The 20,269-nt window shown below is 50.1% G+C and overlaps 2 protein-coding genes across 4 annotated transcripts in view; both read left to right on the top strand.

Moving 5' to 3' along the window:
- The window catches only part of UBL5 (ubiquitin like 5), a 9,084-nt gene extending 862 nt beyond the window's left edge, over nt 1-8,222 (top strand). The window contains exons 2-7 of one of the 3 annotated variants that reach the window (XM_021712409.1): nt 186-195; nt 6,417-6,452; nt 6,784-6,850; nt 7,037-7,120; nt 7,280-7,317; nt 8,094-8,222. In XM_021712409.1, the coding sequence (XP_021568084.1) occupies nt 6,795-6,850; nt 7,037-7,120; nt 7,280-7,317; nt 8,094-8,137 (222 nt within the window). In that variant the 5' untranslated portion in view covers nt 186-195; nt 6,417-6,452; nt 6,784-6,794 and the 3' untranslated portion in view covers nt 8,138-8,222. Of the gene's footprint in view, nt 1-185; nt 196-6,343; nt 6,531-6,783; nt 6,851-7,036; nt 7,121-7,279; nt 7,318-8,093 lie in introns of those variants that run through there. The other 2 variants (XM_008058169.1, XM_008058170.1) reach the window with 2 other exon arrangements.
- A 6,996-nt stretch (nt 8,223-15,218) lies between these two features.
- The window catches only part of PIN1 (peptidylprolyl cis/trans isomerase, NIMA-interacting 1), a 13,107-nt gene continuing 8,056 nt past the window's right edge, over nt 15,219-20,269 (top strand). The window contains exons 1-2 of the mRNA XM_008058171.1: nt 15,219-15,414; nt 17,365-17,577. Coding sequence (XP_008056362.1) covers nt 15,357-15,414; nt 17,365-17,577 — 271 coding nt within the window. The 5' untranslated portion in view covers nt 15,219-15,356. The remainder of the gene's footprint in view (nt 15,415-17,364; nt 17,578-20,269) is intronic.

A 20,269-nucleotide genomic window follows, 5' to 3' on the forward strand; every position in this document is an offset into this window, starting at 1 on the left:
GTGTCTGGGGCGGGGTAAGACGCAGGGGACTCGGAAGGCGCGGCTGGGGCAGGGCGAGGACTGAGGGTTGGGGCTGGAGACGAGGACCAAGCCCCAAAGGCGTGAGGGGAACGGGACCAGGCGCCAAGGGCGAGGACAAGGACGAAGACCAAGCCGGGAAGGCGCGGCCTGAGCGGCCAGGTGAGGGTCGGGAGCGTGGCCAAGAGCGGAGGACCTGGTCGAGAGCGAGAGAGCTCTACTTTCTTGCCTAATACTGCTTTTTGATGTCTGTGCACGAGGATGGACGTGTGTAAGTGAAATCGCTTGTCCAAAGGGCCTGTTGAGTTTTTCGTTTTGACTGACACTACGGAGATTATCCGGAATAAGATCCCCGCCCAATATATATATATATCACTCATTTTATGTCTTTTTTTTTTTTTTTGAGTAGGGGTCTCACTCTGTGGCCCAGGCTGGAGTGCAGTGGCACACTCACAGCCACCGCAGCCTCAGCCTGCTGGGTTCAGGTCATCCTTCCGCCTCATTTTTTAAAATAGCGTAAGGGCAGTTAAAATTTATTCAAGCAGTCCTGTATTGACGAGCTCACAGGCTGCTTCCAGATTTGTTTTACCAGATTTTACCACAAACAATATTGCAGCTAAGTATTCTTTTATATATGTGTGTACATACATATGTATATGTTTATATGTTACATACAAATGTGTGTGCATATATCCTATTTTTATTTCTGTAGGTTAAATAACTGGAAGTCGGTTTGATTGGCCAAAAGACATGAGAGGTTTAATTTTGAATCAGTTTTGCTAAACCATACCTCCAAGAACCTATAATGGCAATAAATATATTTGTTATACACACAGAAAAGCAGAAATTAGAGGCATTAAAATTGTTTGAAAAGAAAAATTGTGTATGCTCACACTTATTCATAAGCAAATAAAAAAGTAAAACATGGCAGTTTTTTCATCCATCAAACTACAAAAGATTAAGAAGTTTGAAAATACCACCTCTTATCAATAGGGTGCCTGAATGAAACGTAATTGTACACCTAACCCTTAACTGTACCCTACAAAACCATAATAAAAAATACTGATTAATGAAAAAAAAAAAAGAAAATACCAACTTAGTTTTGGTGTGAGGAAACAACCTCTCAGACACTGCAGGAGAGGTTCTTAGAGAAGAATTGATACAAACTCTTTGAAGACAATTTGTCAATATCAGAACATCCTTTCAGATCCAACAATCCCATTTCTAGGATTTCAGGATTTTAAAAAGAATAAGGTAGGTTTTTCTGTGCTGTTTGGGACAATCTCCAGGATATTGTTTCATTTTAAAACACAGAGAGAATAATGTGTATGGCTTGATCCCATATATAGGGGACTCAATAAAATGCAATTTATTGTGTTTTACTTTATACATAAAGGCCTGTATGAAAACCAAGTTGTTCATTTCTGACCTCTGACAGAACTTAAAATGCTATATGCTACTTGAAAATACAAAGTCCTTATCTCTGCTGAAATGTTTTCTTTTATCTGAAAGGTTTATCATTTTCTTATGAGGCTCCAGATCACATATTTGAGAATACAAACACTATCTCTAGAAAATGGAAATTGTCAACAGTAGTTGCCCCTGAGAAGGGCCTGGGGAACTGAAGGGTAACTTTTATACTGCTTGATTGTTTTTTGTTTTGGTTTTTTTTACTATGTGTTAAGTATTACCTTAAAAAAAAAAGAAAAATAGATAAGTTACAAATGTGTGTAATAAATCAAACTCCTTTTATAGTCTTCCTCAAACAAGAGTACAGACAAAATATTTCACGCTTCAGCAGTCACCCTGTGACCATGGAGGGGGCAATCAAAAGAATCGCACAAGACTAGCTCCTGAGCTGCTGGTCAGTGCTGCCTACTTCCAGAATTTTCTTAATGAGAAAAATAGCCACTTATTTAAGCAACTGTTTGCTTTCTGTTACTTGAAGCCAAGAGCATTCCTAACTGAACACAGTCTCTTCTTTCTTCCTAGTACATTCTGATCATCACTTTTCCTGGTTTGCTGACTGACAAAACGTCATAAAAATAGAAAGCAGCTGCTATTGTTAAACACTTACTCTGTTCCAGCACCATGCTAAGTGGTTTGTTTTTTGTTCTGTTGTTGTTGTTGCCAGTAATAACTCATTAAACCTCCACAACCCTAAGCTGAAGCTTGGAGGTCAAGTCACTTGCCAGGGCCACAAGCCCAGATCCTTCAGCTACCAGAGCCTCAGCTATTACTGGAGAGCTCTCCGGTCACAGTTCTCTCTGGAAGCCTGTGCTGGATCAGTGAATCCTCTAGGTGTGCCCTGTGCCCTTGCAGTGCTTGTCACTTTATTGCAAGGACCTCTTCACTTTCTTTACTTGCCACCTTCTAGCGGACTGAATTCTGAGTGGCAGGTGGGCCTTGTTCACTCTAAGGCCTGCTGAGATGCTCAGATGTTGTGGGGAGGAACCTCCTGTGTACCTCCCCCATCCCTAAGATTCTTTACCCTCTGGTGAACTCTGGGAGGGAGGATGCCTTGCCCCACCCCTCCACTCAGTTACAGGGGGTTCCTGCACCACCAGCATTCAGGGGTTGGGAGAAGGGAAGTAGTCAGGTGAGAGATACAGAGCTCCACGTATAGGCCCCTTCCTCTGGGTCAGGTACCCAGGAAACATAGGGGTAGAAGGGGCCTGCGCCACTTGCTCCTTGGGTTGTGACTGAGAACTCTACCTCCTGGGAGGTACCCACGACCACCCTTCCCCCGAAAATGTGGCTCTGAGAGCAGATTCTCTTGTCCTTCCAGACAGGGATAGGGCTGCCCTGGTTCCTCAAAAGCAGTCACTGGGTCCTTTCATGGGCAGCCTGGTATTACACTATCAGGGGCTGGGGAGGGGCCACAAAAGGCGCCATGTCCAGCCTCCTGAGGCCGCTCCCACCTGAGTCTAGGGAGGGAGTGGGTGCAGCAGTAGCCATCTAATTTGGGGACTTCCCATTGCCCCCTCCCCCCCAGGATGGCTCAGTCCAGCTGGGATGGCAGACCCCCCTACTCCCCAGGGAGCCCAAGTCATCCAAAGATCACCCCTGGGCTGCATTTCCCCCTACTCTCAGCAGCACCCCCTACCCCTTTCCAGTCTCATCCAGCTCACAGCTCAGCATCAGGAACCTGTACTTGGGCAATCTTTGACTCAAACACCAAGAAATTAGAGCTTAATTTTTAAAAATATTTTTAGAGAAAGGGTCTTGCTCTATGGCCCAGGCTGGAATGCATGATCATAGCTCACTACAGCTCCGAACACCTGGGCTCAAGCAATCCTCCTGCCTTAGCCTCCCAAGTAGCTGGGACAATGGGTGTGCACTGCCACACACAGCTAGCTTTTAATTCAATTCTTTTAATTCAATTCTTGCTGTCTTGCCCAGGCTGGTCTCAAACTTCTGGCCTCAAGCAATCCTCCCATATTGACCTCCCAAAATGCTGAGATTATAGGCATGTGCCACCGCATCTGGCCTCTTTTTTAAAAAACTAGCATTTACTTTTTCGCCGGGCGTGGTGGCTCACACCTATAATCCCAGCACTTTGGGAAGCCAAGGTGAAAGGATTGCCTGAGTTCATAGGTTCAAGACCAACCTGGGCAACTTGGCGAGACCTCATCTCTACAATAAATCAAAAAAATAGCTAGTGGTGCATGCCTGTAGTTCCAGCTTCTTGGAAGGCTGACGCAGAAGGATCACCCGAGCCCAGCTGTGGGCATGCCACTGCACTCCAGCCTGGGCAACAGAGTGAGACTCCAACTCCAAAACAAAACCAAAAAAACTAGCATTTACTTTTTCCCCTCTCTGATCACAAAAGGAACTTGTGTTCAATGTTGAATATCTGGAAAAACGCCAAAAGACTAAAGGGGAAAATGAGCCTCTCAGCAATCCCACCATCTAGCGGTAACCACAGTCAATGCCTGTGTAGCCCAGTGTTCGTGATTGCAAAGATGCACTACTTCCAAACTCCCTCAGGTACACCAAACCCCTCAGCTCACCCTTGACCTTCCACCCTGCTTTGTGGAGTCACCCCAAAAGCAACGGCAGAGGAGTTCTCACAAGGGAGTACCCCAAACCATCCCAAGATGGGGCCAGTTGGGATTCCAGAGAAAGAAGCACTCACAGCCAGGGAGATCAGTCTAAAGCACTTATTAGGGGAATGAACTTACAGAGTGCTGCAGCAATCCTCCCAGGTGGACTTCAAGAGGCAAGGGTCATCCACCTAGGTATGTCCCCAGGGAGGGGGTCAGGGTATAAAGTTTTTTGTTGCTGTTTTGGGTTTTGTTTGTTTATTTTTAGAAACAGGGTCTTGCTCTGTGGCCCAGGCTGGAGTGCAGTGGTACAATCATAGCTCACCACAGCCTCGTCCTCCTGGGCTCAAGTGATCTTCCTGCCTCAGCCTCCTGAATAGCTGAGATGTTTTATCTTACCTGGATAATTTTTTTTATGTTTTGTAGAGACGGGGTCTTGCTATGTTACCCAGGCTAGTCTCGAACTCCTGGGCTCAAGCAATCCTCTGGCCTCAGCCTCCCCAGTAGCTGGGACTACAGGCACACCACCACACTAGGCTTAGGGTATGGTGTTTATATGAAGGTTTAAAGAATTTGGCTCAGGGTGCAATCTCATTTTTTTCAGTGATTTGGACAACAACCTAAATATCAGTGCCTGAGAATATTCAAGGCCCTAGTTTGGGTTCAAGCCTTTTGGGAAAAACCTATAGCTGGCTGGGCCACAGAGTGGCCAAGGCACCCTGTGTTTTTCGGTCAGGACACAGAACAAAAAGGGGAGAAGGGAAGAGTAGAGGGGACTTGGGGAACCCTGTACAACCCCCCACCCCCATCTCTACAAACTCTTAGAGGACTGTGAGGCACTGGCCCAAGACCAATACTTACAACACTACTATGGTGGGAATTGCTACTCCCTTTCCTCATTAGAAGGAAAATAAGATTCAGAGAGGGGAAGTGTCTCATTTGAGACCATAGAACTTAATAGGAGAGCTTGGGATTTTGACCAGGTGTCCGGATCCAAAGTCTGTGTTTCCAATCTGAGTAAGTGGCCTATTCAGAGTCCCTGCCTTGGAAAGCCCACTCAAAGGGACTCTGTAGGGGCCAAAGTTCCAGGTGTGAAGGCCCCTGAGCCCAATACTTGGGGTGGGACCTCTTGAGCCAGTCCCTAAGGCAAGCAGCCCTGAAAAGGTTACAAAGAGTGCACCCTTTCCATATGATGGCCTTTGGTGGGTTCCCCCAATCTCACATCTGAGTTTGAGAAGGTGGATTGGGCACATAAACAGGGGTGGCCGCGTTTCTGAGTGAAGCAATCTAGGCTTACCAAACCGGGAGAATCCACTCTGCTGAAAAGGACGCTCAACTGTTCCACTGGCAGAAGCTGTCTGGTTGAACACAGGGAGCCGGGCCGTGTCCCACCAGCCTTCACGAATCTGGAGTCTGATACAAAGCGCTCCTTGAAGATACAGAAGCTGGAGATTTTGCAACCGTGCTGTTTCCAGCATGTCTGCTGGCTGTGGCATGTTGGCGACTGGTATTGGGTGCGCAGAGTGGGCTCATTCCAGGATCAGGCTTCGCTTATTGACCGGAGTCTGCATCCCAGGTTCCCCGGGAAGTAAATGAATGACCAGTGGGCAAGGGTGAGCAAAATGCTTACAAGGCCCAGGCTTAGGCTGAGGTGGGAGGACTGATTGAGCCCAGGAGTTCGAGACCAGCCTGGTCCACATAGCGAGACCCCGTCATTATAAAAAGAAAAAAAAAATTAGTCAGGGGCGGGGGCGCGCGCCTGTAGTCCCGGTTACTGGGGAGGCTGAGGCGGGAGGAACGCTTGAGCCCAGGAGTTCGAGGTTGCAGTGAGTCGTGATCGTGCCACTGCCCTCCAGCCTGTGCGACAGAGCGAGACCCAGTCAAAAAAAAAAAGGACCGGGCTTTTAAGGAGGAAGCCGGACGGGATGACTGCAGGACTCCCGCTCCCCGTAGCTGTGGCTAGAGGCTTCGTCGGGCTCCGGACAGGGAGGTCACTCGGCCCCTGGGACCCTCTGGCGTTCCCACCAAGCGACTCGGTCTCCCTACAGCGAAGGGGCCTAAAACCAAAAAGGGCTGTGCGCCGGCCCCTGACCACTGGCTCTCGCTCCACGCCCCTTCCCCGGCCCACACCCAGGGGGACCCCCACTCGGCTCCGCGCTTCTACCACAGGAGTCCCCGCCCAGCCTCGGAACACCAAAGCCTCGGAACTGTAAGCCCGCGCCGGCCGGGGACCACAAAGAAGCGGACCCACGGCTGACGGGCGGCCCTGGACGTGGGGGCGGGATTTCCAGCCCCGCACTTCCGCTTCGGTTCCCAGCGTCCTGTGCGGCTGGAGTTGGGCGCTTAGGCGAGTGGGCTGTGGCGTCGCTAGGTTCCAGGCGATTCTAGGTGAGGGAGTCCCCGGAGAGGCTCGGGACGCGGGAGGCTGTCGGGACCCGGCTGCCAAGGGTCCGGGGTCGGCGGGAGGTGAGGCCAGGGAGCTTTGGGGCCGGGCCTTCGGGTGACGAGACGGAGCGGAGGCGGGGCTGCCTGGGCCCCGTCGTCCAGGACGCGGGTCTTGGGGACCGGGAGGACTCGGGTCCAGGGTGTTGGGGGGCGAACGGAAGGCTCAGTGGCCGAGACTTAGGACCTGGGGCTGGGAGACTTGTAGGCGGGGGCATCTGGGCCTAGGAGACCCCGGAAGTCCTGACTCTGCTGCCCCCCTCCCCCGCCTTGTTAGCTCCAGCCAGGATGATCGAGGTTGTCTGCAACGACCGTCTGGGGAAAAAGGTTCGCGTTAAATGCAAGTATCCGCCGACCGCCGGCAGGCAGTGGTCGCTGGGGGTGCCTGGCGGGATGCAGGCGACTCGGTCTGGTTTTCCTTAAACCCGGGAGAGGGGCGGACGGGGTCCTGGCACATAGCATTTAAGCCCAGAAGGCCCTCTTCCTCTTCTGCCTCTTCCGCCTATTTGCCTTAACTCCCCTGCGCCCAGCACCGATGACACCATCGGGGACCTTAAGAAGCTGATCGCAGCCCAGACTGGCACTCGTTGGAACAAGATTGTCCTGAAGAAGTGGTGAGTGCAGTGGTAGATCTATAGGTGGACAGGGCTAGGCCAGAAGGTTTTGGTTGGGGAACACTGCGGGCAGCCCTGGGCTTAGGCTGGGCTGCCGTAGCCTGCCTTCAGGGTGAAGGGTCTCCCCAGGCTTTCCTCTGAAAGTTCTCTATCCCACAGGTACACGATTTTTAAGGACCACGTGTCTCTGGGGGACTGTATCCTTTGTGTGACTTCCTAAGGAAGAGACTACCTACCCAGCCTCAGTTCTCTTTGTTCAGTACTGAAGTCTAGATGAAGTTACACAAATAAGGTGTTCAGCTTAGTGTGTGGCACACGGTAAGCCCTTAGAAAATGGGAGCCAGGCTGGGCGCGGCGGCTCAAGCCTGTAATTCCAGCACTTTGGGAGGCTGAGGCGAGAGGATTGCCTGAGCCCGCGAGTAAGAGACCAGCCTGGACAACATGGCGAGATCTTGTCTCCACAATAAATAAAAAATAAGCCTGGTGTGGTAGCACGCACCTGTAGTTCCAGCTACTTGAAAGGCTGAAGCAGAAGGATCACCTAAGCCCAGCAGGCCAAGGTTGCGGTGTCCACAGTGAGCGTGCCACTGCACTCCAGCCTAGGCAACAGATTCTGACTCCAAAAAAAAGAAAAAATGAGAACCACATAGTTACTTTGTTGGGGAGGAGAGTGTTTGCCTGGTGAAATTGTTTGACTTAAAAGACTTTGACACTTCAAGTACCAAATATTTATTACTGAACTCCACTTGAGTGACATACAGGAGGTCAGGGTGGAGTGAGACATAGACCTGTCTGTTGTGTAGGAGCGTAAAATTTTTAACAGTTTGCATTATTTCCAAGTCAACATGACCCAGTCCAAAATGGCTTCCTAAGCTCTGGGCCAAGTCCTCAGGCCACCACCTTGACCCAGCTGCAATGGATGGAGGGTAGGGGTGGAGCCTACAGTGAGTACTCCTTAACACCTTTACGTCAGATGAAATCCACGATGGGATGAACCTGGAGCTTTATTATCAATAGATTCCTTTTCTTTGCCACCTTACCCCCCTACACTGGTATAGATGCTTGTTTTTAAAAACTCACATTAATAAAAACTTAAATGCTGCTTTGTCGTCATCCTCTTTGCATGGAAGCTATCTAATGATAGGAGGGTTAGTACTTGTCTGGCTGTCTTTGTACAATCAGTACATACCTGCTAAAATAAGAGCACAAGATCAACCGGATCCATGAAGGAGGAGTAGACCAGCAGGCTGGGACCCTGAGTGGGAGCTTAGAGCTCTGGGGTTTACTGTGGATCGCTGAAGGTAAAGAAACCTTGGCATATGATCGTGCTAATAGACCAAGAGCCTCTGGGTAGCAACAGTCGATGTAATAATTAGGAATGCAGGCTCTGGATTCAGACAGACCTTGGGTAAAATGTCATCTCGGCCACCAAACAGCTGAGTGACCCTGGGCAATATTCTTAATCTCCCTAAGCCTTCATTTCCTTATCCACACTGAAACCAGTTAATCTGTTTACTTCATGTCTACTTCATTGGCACGTTGTGAAGTGGAGAAAAAATAAAGTTTGTTTAGTATCCACAGTTTCTGGCATTTCTTATCAAGAGATCCTAGACAGAGGGAAGCAGCGTGGCACTATAAGTGAGGCTGTAAGAGCCCACCCTCAAGAATCAGATTGAGTTTGAATTTTGATTGATCCTTAGCAATGGGATTCAGGAAGTCAGCCTCTTGGATCCTTAGTTTCTTCCTACAAAGGGGCACCATGATGGCACCCACATCTCAGTGAGATGATGCAATGAAATCACAGGATGCCTGGCATATAGTGATATTAGCTGTCTTTGGTCTTCTACAGATGTGAGTACTCAGGAGACCAAGCACCCCGCCTCTGTTCCCCTGGGAGCAGATCCTGGTGTCAGCCTTGGCCCTCTCCTCTCACAGAGCAAGAGGGACTTGAGGCTGGCTCATTCTGGAGCCCTTCTCAGGAGCCTCACACAGCCCTACTCCATCCATTCTATCCTCTCCTGTGTTAATCCCACTTGGCTCAATAAAGTTGGAGTCTAGGCCACTGTGCCTCCCCACTTTTGCAAGTTCCATCCAGCCTTCTGCCTGCCTTTTACCACCAACCTTTGTGGGAGGTGGCCCTGTCTGCTGTCCAGGATGCTGCTGGCCTGTAGCTCATTAGGGATGATCTCTCCTTGGTCACCATCAGTTACCTCCCTACCCATCCCCATGGCTTCCCTCTTGTCTCTAGGACTCTGCTTCCTCCTGACATGTCAGAAATGTCTCTCCTGGTACCCTTGTCCTTACTCTTACAGCTGTCGCACCCCTACCTGTCTATTTAGAAACAAATTTTAAATTATCTGCCAGGCACATGGCTCAAGCCTGTAATCCCAGCACTTTGGGAGGCTGAGGCAAGAAGCTTGCCTGAACCCAGGAGTCGAGGCCAGCCTGAGCAACTTGGCGAGACCTTGTCTCTACAAAAAATAAAAAAAAAAAAAAACCGAGCATGGTAGCACACACCTGTAGTTCCACCTACTTGGGAGGCTGAGGCGTAAGGATTGCCCGAGTCCAGCAGGTCGAGGCTGCAGTGGCTGTGAGTGTGCCACTGCACTCCAGCCTGGGCAACAGGGTGAGACTCCAAATGAATGAATGAATGAATAACAGACATAACAGTGATTCCTAAATTTCAAGTCAGCCTGGAAGTGTCCAGACTAAAGGTAAAACCCTTCTCCTTACCCCATTCTTTTTCCTGAGGTCAGGCCTTCTTCAGTATGTCTATATAAACTTCAGTTTTAATTTTCTTTTTTTTTTTTTTGAGTTGGAGTCTCACTCTTCACCCAGACTGGAGTGCAGTGGCTGCTCCCAGCCACCGCAGCCTCGACCTGCTGGGCTCTGGCGATCCTTCTGCCTCAGCCTTTCAAGTAGCTGGAACTACAGGCGCGTGCTACCATGCCTGGCTAATTTTTGATTTATTGTAGAGATGAGGTCTCGCCAAGTTGCCCAGGCGGGTCTCGAACCTGCGGGCTCAAGCGATTCACTCACCTCAGCCTCCCAAAGCACGGGATTACAGGTTGAGCCACCCAGACCGGCTTAATTTTAATTTTCAAAGATGACTATGTTAATCTATGCTTGATAAAACTCAATGTTTAGTAAAAAACTTAGTTTATTTCTTAACACCATCCCTCCCTCCCACCAGTGGTGATCACTAACATATTTGAGTGAATCTAGAAATCTTCTGAAATAACTTAGAAGTTTTTATCAAAAGAGGGTACAGGAAGAAAGGCGGAATGCAGGCTGTCAATGAATCTGCCTGTATTGCAAGTGAGCCACATGACCACACTGAAGATGGTAGGGAAGAAAGGGGCTGACCTGAGTGATTTGGAAAACATTTTTATTTTTTTATTTTTTATTTTTTAGTCAGAGTCTCACACTGTCACCCAGGCTGGAGTGCAGTGGCATGCTCATGGCCACCGCAGCCTGGACCTGCTGGTCTCACGTGAACCTTCCACCTCAGCCTTCCAAGTAGCTGGAACCACAAGCATGTGCTACCACACCCGGCTGGGGTTTTTTTAATTATTGTAGGGATAGGTCTCGCCATGTTGCTCAGGCTGGTCTCGAACCCCTGAGTCTAGGTAATTCTCTCATCTTCACCTCCCAAAGTGCTAGGATTACAGGCGTGAGCCACCGTGCCTGGCTGGAAAAAATATTTCAACTGGATACTGTAAGACTAAAGACGAATAATTGTACGCAAACACTGTATTCCAGCTGGTAAACATGTTCCTTACAGATAGCAATTCTGAACCGTGTGTGTGTGTACATGTAACACACACAAACAGGTTGAACAAATAAGTAAATATTAAGTAGATAGTGTGAGCCAGGTTTCTTACTACAGGGGAGAAAAGTTATAAGTAAAACAGGAGACACAGGAGAGATTAGAATAAGCCCTTTGGGACTAGGATTAGAGTTGGAGGCGTCAGTCTGAATTTATGGTCTTTAATATGTATACAGACACAGAAATAGAGGTAATCGTGCATATGTATAGATATACATCTTTATCCACTCAGAGGGACTAAAAACAGTGGCACTCTAGTAGCAACAAGCACACCTAATTATTCTAAATCTCTAATGAAAAGAACCAGGGCTTCTTAGAGAAGGGATTGGTTTCAAGGCTGGGGCAGGGAAGATAAAGATGAGCCTGGAGCATCCTGTGGTACCAGAAAGTAAGAAATGCTCAGATGAAAAGGACAGGAGCCTGAGCCCATGGGTTAGAGACCAGCCTGGGCAACTTGGCGAGACCTCATCCCTACAATAAATCAAAAAAATTAGCCAGGTGTGGTGGTGCATACCTGTAGTTCCAGCTACTCGGAAGGCTGAGGTGGAAGGATCACCTGAGCCCAGCAGGTCCAGGCTGCCGTGGCTGTGAGCATGCCACTGCACTCCAGCCTGGGGACAGAGTGAGACTCTTAACTCAAAAAAAAAAAAAAAAAAAAAAAGGACAGGAGTATACAGAAAAGGCTTAAGAGCCAATCTGGACTCCATGGCCAAATTTGGGACAAATTGAGCAACAAAATGATAATACTGATTTATAACCCAAAGAATAAAATACATATCCTGGAGCCCATGCTAATGTAAATAAGTAACAGAATATGTAAATAAACAGGATAAAAGGAGCAAACTTTTCCTTACAGAAGGATTCCAATTCATGAATGTAAAAGGAAAGAGAAATAGTGGTCACCATTGACTGGATGATCATAGTCATGACTGCTGTAGGCAATATGTACTGATAGACGCTAAAGTTGGTGAAAATTTAAGCAGAAGTAGGATATTTGCATAGTCTCTTAAGTATTGGTTCATAACAAAGGGGAAAATAGTTTAGATACTGCCTTAGTCAAATGTTCAAAGTTACTATCACAAGTGTGCTAGGTAGCCTGTAAGGTGGTCCCCAGTGATCCCTGAGTCCTATATTCGCACCCTTGTGTAGTATCCTCCTCTTGGGCATAGGCTGGACCTAGCTTCTAAGTGGAATATGGCAAAAGCGATGGGATATCGCCTCCAAGATGAGGTTGCAAAGCATCTGGCTTCTGTCTTGTTTGCATTCTTTCATTTTCACTTGCTTGTGGTGAAAGGCCATATGAGCTGTCAAATGGGAGTTCCCCAACCAATAGCCAGCAAGGAACTGTTGGTCATTAGTCCAATATCCCAATAGTACCTGAATCCTGCCAGTAACCATATGAGCTGGCTTGGAAGCAGATCCTACCCCACTCAAGCCTTCAGATGAGCTCACAGCCACCCCTGCTGACACCAGTTAAACCGCCTGCATTCTTGACCCATAGAAACTATGTAATAAATGTTAATCCACTAAATTGTGGAGTAATTTGCTATGCAGTGGTAGATACCTTAATACAACCAGTAATGTATTTCAACATCATCGACCACCTGGTATGTCGCACCAGCAAGGTAGGGCACATGGTCTCTGTCTCTTCCCAATAATGCATAACCTCAGTCTAATCATGAAAAAAAAAAAAGAAACCCATGTGGAACATAAAAAGAATATTAGTGGGAAAACTGGGGGGAGGGGGAGTCTGTAATTTATATACTAGTATTATACCAATGTTGATGTATTATTTTTGAGAATTATTTATAGCAGCTTCTGAGCTTTGGCATTGTTGACACTTTGGGTTGTACAATTCTTTTTGTGGGGGCTGTACATTGCAGGATGTTTAGCAGTATCCTTGACTTCTAATACTAAATGCCAGTATCCAAATAGCCAGTAGCCTCTCCTGTCCTCAATTTTAATAACCAAAAGTGTCTCAAGACATTGCCAAAATTGCTCCTAGTTGAGAACCCCTGTTCTCTTATGATGTAAGATGCTAATATAAGGGAAGGCTGGGCCAAGGGAACATGAAAACTACTACTTTTGCAACTCTGTCCTAAGTCTAAAATTACCTTTTGAAAAAGGAAATATGTGCTTGTAAAAGTCAAAATGTTATATTAAAACTCAAGTGCCTCTGACATTTTGAGCTGGGTGATGAAATTATTTTTAAAAACAAAACCCAAAAAAGCTTAAGTTCCTCATTGCTTCCTTCACCTGTATCACCATCGCCAGTGGTAGTCATTAACATATAGAAGGAATCTAGAAATTTTCTGTGATATAAACACATGGTTTTTACACAATTGAGATAATTGTGCTTTTATACCCATACTGTTCATCAGTTTGCTTTTTTATGCTTTATATCTTGAATATCTTTACATAAGTGATCCATTCATTTTTTTCTTTTGAGCTGGGGTCTCTGTCACCCAGGCTGGAGTGCAGTGGCGCCATCACAGCTCACCATAGCATTGACTTCTTGGGCTCACAATCCTTGTGCCTCTGTCTCCCGAGTAACTGGGACTACAGGCATGTGCTACCACGCCCAGCTAATGTTTTTTTCTTTTCTTTTTTTTTTTTTTTGTTGTTGTAGAGACGATCTTGTTCTGTTGCCTAGGCTGGTCTCGAACTCCTGGCCTCAAGCAATCCTTCCATGTCGGCCTCCCTAAGTGCTCACAGGTGTGAGTCCCCATGCCCAGCCTATTGTTTTTCGTTTTCTTTGTTGGTTTTTTGTTTGTTTTGTTTTTAGTGGTAGTCTCAGTCATCCAGGCTGGAGTGCGGTGGCACGCTGCCCATGGCTACCGCATCCTTGACCTGTTGGTCTCAGGTGATCTTTCTACCTCGGTTTTCCAAGTAGCTGGAACTACAGGTGTGCGCCACTTCACCCAGCTAATTTTTTTATTTATTGCAGAGACGAGGTCTCGCCATATTGCCCAGACTGGTCTTGAACCCGCGGACTCAGGCAATAGGCAATCCTCTCGCCTTGGCTTCCCGAAGTGTTGGAATTACAGGCGTGAGCCACCGTGCCCAGCTTGTTTTGTTTTGTTAGGTTTTTGCACTTTTTATAATTGCTGTACTATGACTTGCTTTTCGCCCAGCAAACAATATCAGTTAACATTATATATCCTTGCTGTGGACCAGGTACTGTGTTCAGTGCTTTACGTGAATTAGCTGTTAGTCTTCACATCAAAAAGAAGAGGTATGTATTTTTGCTTATTCCCACTTTGCAGATGGAGAAGCTGAAATGCAGAGGTTAAGTGATTTGTTCAAGGTCATAGCATTTGAGCCCAAGCACGCTCTTAACCTGGCTCGTTCTGCCTCTGATTTGTTGTGGACATGCTTCCCTGTAAGTGCACGTCACTGAGCCTCCTGCTTTATAACGGTCGCATAGGGTCTATGCTATAAATAAACCGTAACTGAACTCTTCCCTGTCGGTGTCTTTGGCATATCTATCTCCAGCCCACATTTCCCCAGCCCTGGGTACCCAACTGCCCCCTCAGTGTCCCACCAGCTCTGCAGACTCTTTAAAATTGCTCAAACTGAGCTCATCCTCCTCCCACGTGCACCTCCTCCCGCGTTCTCATCAGAGTGTCAATTCCAGCAACCACCAGTCACCCAGGAAGGAGCAAGATTGAGCGGGAATAAAGGAAGAGGTAGGTTCCAAAAGGACGTGGAAGGCGTTTGGGTCAGTGGCGTAGGAGAAAGGTCAGCCTTGCAAAATATAAAAGAGGCTGGTTAGCTTTGGACATCTGGAGGAACAGGCGGGAAGAGAGGTGGAGGAGCCAGATTTAGGCTTCGGGCGCCTAGGTACTCGTCTCCAAGGCAACTGCGTTGCTATGGTAACAGCGAAGGCACGGCCACCTCTCCCAAGTACCTCGTCGGCCGCCGTTACCTCCACACTCGCCAGACGCTTCCGCGTGGGGGGACTGGGGACTTGCAGGCGTCCCGCAACGGCTCCGGAAAGCGGGAATTGCTGCTGCATTCGCCAATCAATAAGCTCTACCCTGCCTGGACCGGCTCTGCGGCGAAGGGCACCAAGTAGGGGTCGGGACTTTTTTGGCGCTCGGCAAAGGGAGCCAGAGGGCGGGTTCGGGTTCCTTCCCCACCACTTAGGAGGCGAGGAGAGGGCGGGGGCGGGGTCGGGGTGAGGCCGACTGGCGGCGGAACTCAGGTAAGACGTGGGAGGGCCCGCCCACCCTCGTTTCTGCCCAATCGGAGGCCAGGGAGCCCTTCCGGACGGTATGAGCGTCCAATAAGCCTCGCCGCCGGGCCCCGGTACGGGGAGCTTCGAACCAATAGGCGGCGGCGGCGGGCGGGCGCGGGCGCGGGCGGCGCGGCGGAGGCGGAGCGGGCGTTGCGGCAGGAGGGAAGATGGCGGACGAGGAGAAGCTGCCGCCCGGCTGGGAGAAGCGCATGAGCCGCAGCTCAGGTGCCGCGGGGGTCGGGCTGGGCGGGGCCGCGCGGGCCTGCGGAAGTGGGGCTGGAGCTCGGCCCTCGGTCGCGCTGTCGCCTCCCTCCCATGGGGTCCTGGTCCCTCTGTGTCGTCCCCGGCGTAACGGCCCCTGCCTGCCCTTAGGGGCTGCAAGCCTTGGGAGCCAGGAAGCCGGAGGAAACTGAGGCAGGGGCTTGGGCGGGTGAGGGCTGGGGGCCCGGGGCGATGGGCCCGGCCCTGCTGGCTCGGCTGACACTTACTTCTTCGCCTCATGCACCTGGCGCCCGGGGCAACCTCTGCATCCCGCTGGGCCTGCGGGGCGCCCCTGGGAGGGACACCCCGATACCTGCAGAGGGCGTGGCCCCGGGTGCTGCCCGGCCTCGGGCCTAAGACCCGCTCCCGCCGACACCCCTGCCACCCGCGCCCAGTGTTGAGTCTCGACGTCCGCCGGTGGTATTCTGCCGGAGAATAGCCCGTGGGTTCGGGCCTGATTTAGGGGTTAGCCACAACAATAATGCCCATAGTTTGGCACGCTTTTCTCTGTGCCGAGCGTCTTAGGTGTTTAATTTCTGTCTGAATGGCCACAACGCTGGGAGGTCATTTCTCCCATTTTGCCTGTGAGGAAACTGAGGCCAGGAAACTTGAGGAACTCGTCCAAGATCATTCATTGCAGGGTCTGGGGGTGCTGGGCTAAGACCGAGTCCGTGTGCCTCCGGCGCCCCCTGCCGGTACCACTGCGAACTCCCAAGGAGCCGGCCGGGCTTCTGGGCAGGTCCCGGTCCCTGCTGCCTCCAGAGCCCATAGTAATCGCATCCGCAGTGATCACTCTTGCTGGCCGAGCGCCAGGCGCTCTGCTGAGCGCTTGGCATACATCGACTCTCCGCATTAACCGCGTGGGGTTTGATCTTGTTCTCACACCCCCATTTTTCAGTTAGGAAAACTGAGGCTCAGAGAGATAGAGCCCGTTGCCAAGGTTTTAAAGCCAGTGGCTGGACTGGATTTGCCTCAGGAACCCGCTGTCGCCCACCTTGTCCTGGCCTGTGGTCAGGACCTCCACCATAAACGTGACGCTCTGTTAAGCTCTGGGCCCATCCCTGCTATTTCTGCTCCGCTTGACCCTGATGGCCTACTACATGGGTGATGCTCCGTGTAACCCAGGCAGACTCTCAGCCATTGGAGTGACGCCTGAACCTATTGGGTCTTTGCTTCAAGCTTCTTATTCACAGTCTTCCCTCCTTCATGCCCCTCAGTCCCTGGGTGACATCCGGCCCCCAGTCATGCCAGTTGCTAGTTCTGCAGTGCAGTTCACTGGGTGGCAGTCAAGAGCAGAGCTTCTGGGTATGACATACCTAAGTGTGTACACTCAGGAAGCATTACCACCGCTGCTGTTACCAGAGGTGCGGAAGGGGAGGTCTGCTTTGTCATCTATACAATGAAAGTCATAAAAGTCATCACCCTCCTAATGTGTGCCAGACTCTGTCCTAAGCATTTTACAGTCCTTAACAGTCCCTTGCAGGCAAGTACTGTTACCTCCATCTTAGAGGTGAGAAAATCAAGGCCCTGGAAAGGTAGATCATTCAGTGAACAAGTGGCAGAGCCAGATTTGAAATGAGGTAGTCTGGCTGCTGAGTGCAAGCTTTGTCCCCTGACTTCCTCTTTTCCATCACCCTGGGTTATTTTCCTCTGTGAAGTTATCAGTGATTGAAGTCATTTTGTTGTTTAGTGCCTCATCCCATACCTAGAATGTTAGCTCTGTAAGACCCAGGACTGTGTCCACCACATTGGCCCATGTCTCCAGAGCCCGTGGCTCATGGTGGACATGCAGTGGATTTACTGAATGAGCGTCTTTTGAGCCAGTCCCTTATCCTGGCTTCCGGTCAGGGGCCCAGGGTGGTGTCCTGTGAGCATGGCCCCAGCTGAATTCCCACCTCCTCTCCCTTCCTCCAGGTCGGGTATACTACTTCAACCATATCACTAACGCCAGTCAGTGGGAGCGGCCCAGTGGCAACAGTAGCAGTGGCAGCAAAAACGGGCAGGGGGAGCCCACCAGGGTCCGCTGCTCACACCTGCTGGTAAAGCACAGCCAATCAAGGCGGCCCTCATCCTGGCGGCAGGAGAAGATCACCCGGACGAAGGAGGAGGCCCTTGAGCTGATCAACGGTGAGCAGGGCAGGGAACAGGCATGGTGGGGTCTCTCCCAGGCAGGCCTTGTGGAAATCACTCCAGCCCGCTCAGCTGTCAGGTGTGGCTGACTTGCAAGTGCCTGTGCTTGGTGTGACCCTGGCCCCCACAGCCGCCCTTCTCTTTCCTTTCCATCTGGCGTCTGAGGATGAGCCAGGCAGGGGTGGAGGACCCAGCCTGCAGGCTGGCAGGCCTGGGTTCAGATAGCAGCTCTGCCTCCTTGCACTCCTTGGGGAACTCACATCCCCTCCCCATCTCCGTGTTCTCTGTACAGTTGGGCCTCGTGATAAGCCCACCTCCAAGAGCCGTGGTGGAAAGTCATAGATAACGCGATGCATTGCGCACCCTGGGCCCTCAGTCGTGGGAGCTGCTTCCATTAGTGACTTCATTGAGCAGGGTCCTGAGTCACATACATGGCTGGGTCCAGAGGGAGGTCAGAAAAGTAATGAGCAAGAACTAGCCTATAGAGCTGGTGAGTTAATTCTGGCCCGAGGGAAGAGGCCCTTCCCTGCCCTATTCTGTGTATCCTCCAGTCTGTAGCAGGGGCGGCAAACTTTAAAGGACAGATGGTCAATATTTTTGGTTTTGTGCACCATACAGTCTCTGTCAACTCTGCTTTGGAACCCACTAGCAGCCATAAACAATATTTGTAAGCAAGCACATGATGTGGCTGTGTACCAGAAAAACTTTACATACAAAATCAGGCAGGAGCTGACCTGTAGGCGAGAGTTTGCAGAACCCTGGTCTGGAGCTGTCTAGTTTGGCTGCCACTAGCAGGCAAGTAGCATGTGACTATTTTCATAGAACTTCATTAGATTATATTTAACTTATATTTCCATATAACTTAATTAAAATTAGTATTAAAAAATGAAGCTAGGCATGGTGGCACATGCCTATAGTTTCAGCTACCTGGGAGGCCAAGGCAGGAGGATCGCTTGAACCCAGGAGTTCAAGTGCAGCCTGGACAACATAGCCAAGACCATGTCTCTTAAAAGAAAAAAACATTCCTCAGTTGCGGTGCTCATGTTTTCAGCATCAGAAGCCACTTATAGCTAGTAGCTACCATCTTGGACAGTGGGGATATAAAACATTTTCATTCTTGTAGGAAGTTCTGTTTGACAGTGCTAGTCTGAGTCTCATATGGAGTTTCTTCATCCACTCAGCCTCTCCTGCCAGAGTCCTCAGAACCCTCCCAGGCTACTCCAATTCCAGTAAGCCAGTCTCTCACCTATGTCCAGACCCACATCATAGGGTAGTTGTGAGAATCCTGTGACCTAATCCAGTAAAACATGCATAACAGCACCTGGTATCTGATAAATACTCCACAATTGCCTTGGTCATTGTGATTGTCAAGGGTAGCACAAGGCCTGGCACAAAGCGCACACTCGGTTGGTGTTAGCTGTTGTTTCACGCTCTGGTCATTTGGTCCCGTGCTAGCCTGTGGGGTATTACTTACACCCACCCGAACACACATGGTACCTCGCACAGTAAGTGGCACCTGTTAACGTCATCCATCATAAGCATTGTGGAAAGAGGTTGAGCTCTTGCAGACAGTCTCCAAGCCTGATTAAAGAGCCTTCCTCCTGAGCTTCTGGAAGGCAGGGCCTCTCTCTTTCCTCCATACCCCTCCCCCCACCCAAACACAAAGCCCTGCTCAGAGGTAGCTCTCACAGGCTTGTCGAGTGAACCAACAGGAAGCAGGAAGGATTCCTGGCAGAGCGCAGGGCAGGCATAAGGGCCTGAGGCTGGGACATAGCCAGGGTTCGAGGAAAGACTGTACAAAGAGCTGGGGGGAGTAAGACCCTTCCAGGGGCCTGGCCAGGCTGAGGAGGCTCTTTGTCAGGAGAGGAGCTTAGATCCTTTCCTGGAGGTAGCAGGGAACACATGCCCTGTGGGGCCAGGAGAGGAGCTCCCAGTGCTGTGCCTCCAGGGGAAGAGCAGGATGTGGGGGGGGGGGGAAGCCTGGAGAGAATCGCAAGACTGAATCGCAAGACCTCTCGGGTCCTGCTGGCTCTAGGGGATCCCTCTTGAGGCTTCTGGACCCCACAAGAGTGAGTCAGAGGTAACAGACATTTAGAGAGGGAGCGGCTATATAGTCTCTGTCAGCTCTGCTTTGTAACTCAGTAGTAGCCATAAGTTGGAGTCTCAGGCTGGCGCCCAGGCAGGAATGCAGTGGTGGGCTCCCGGCCACTGCAGCCTCGACCTGCTGGGCTCAGGTGATCCTTCCACCTCGGCCTTCCAAGTAGCTAGTACCACAGGTATGCACCACCTGCCTGGCTAATTTTTTTAATTTTATTGTAGAGAGGCAGTCTCGCCAAGTTGCCCAGACTGGTCTCAAACCTGTGGGCTCAGGCAGTCCTCTCACCTTGGCCTCCCAAAATGCTGGAATTACAGGTGTGAGCCACCACACCTTATAAACCTTATAAACAATATTTGTAAGCAAGCACTGCTACTGGTCGAGAGGACTCAGAAGTGGCAGGAAGTCTGGAGAGGGACTTCCTGTATCTGAGGGATAGCTGGAGAGGGTCTAGGGGTCAGCAGAGCAACCAGGTCCGGGATGGAGCTGCTCAGGGTGTGAGAGCTGGCAGGAGGCTGGGGGGTGAGGGAGTATGCACAGGGCATAGGCCTGGGTGTGACTGGGGGGGCTGACTGCAGTGGGGGCTGGGGAGTG

The sequence above is a fragment of the Carlito syrichta genome, unplaced genomic scaffold, assembly GCF_000164805.1.
Source record: "Carlito syrichta isolate Samal-C Ts95f unplaced genomic scaffold, Tarsius_syrichta-2.0.1 Scaffold303236, whole genome shotgun sequence".
In the NCBI taxonomy this organism is placed as follows: domain Eukaryota; kingdom Metazoa; phylum Chordata; class Mammalia; order Primates; family Tarsiidae; genus Carlito; species Carlito syrichta.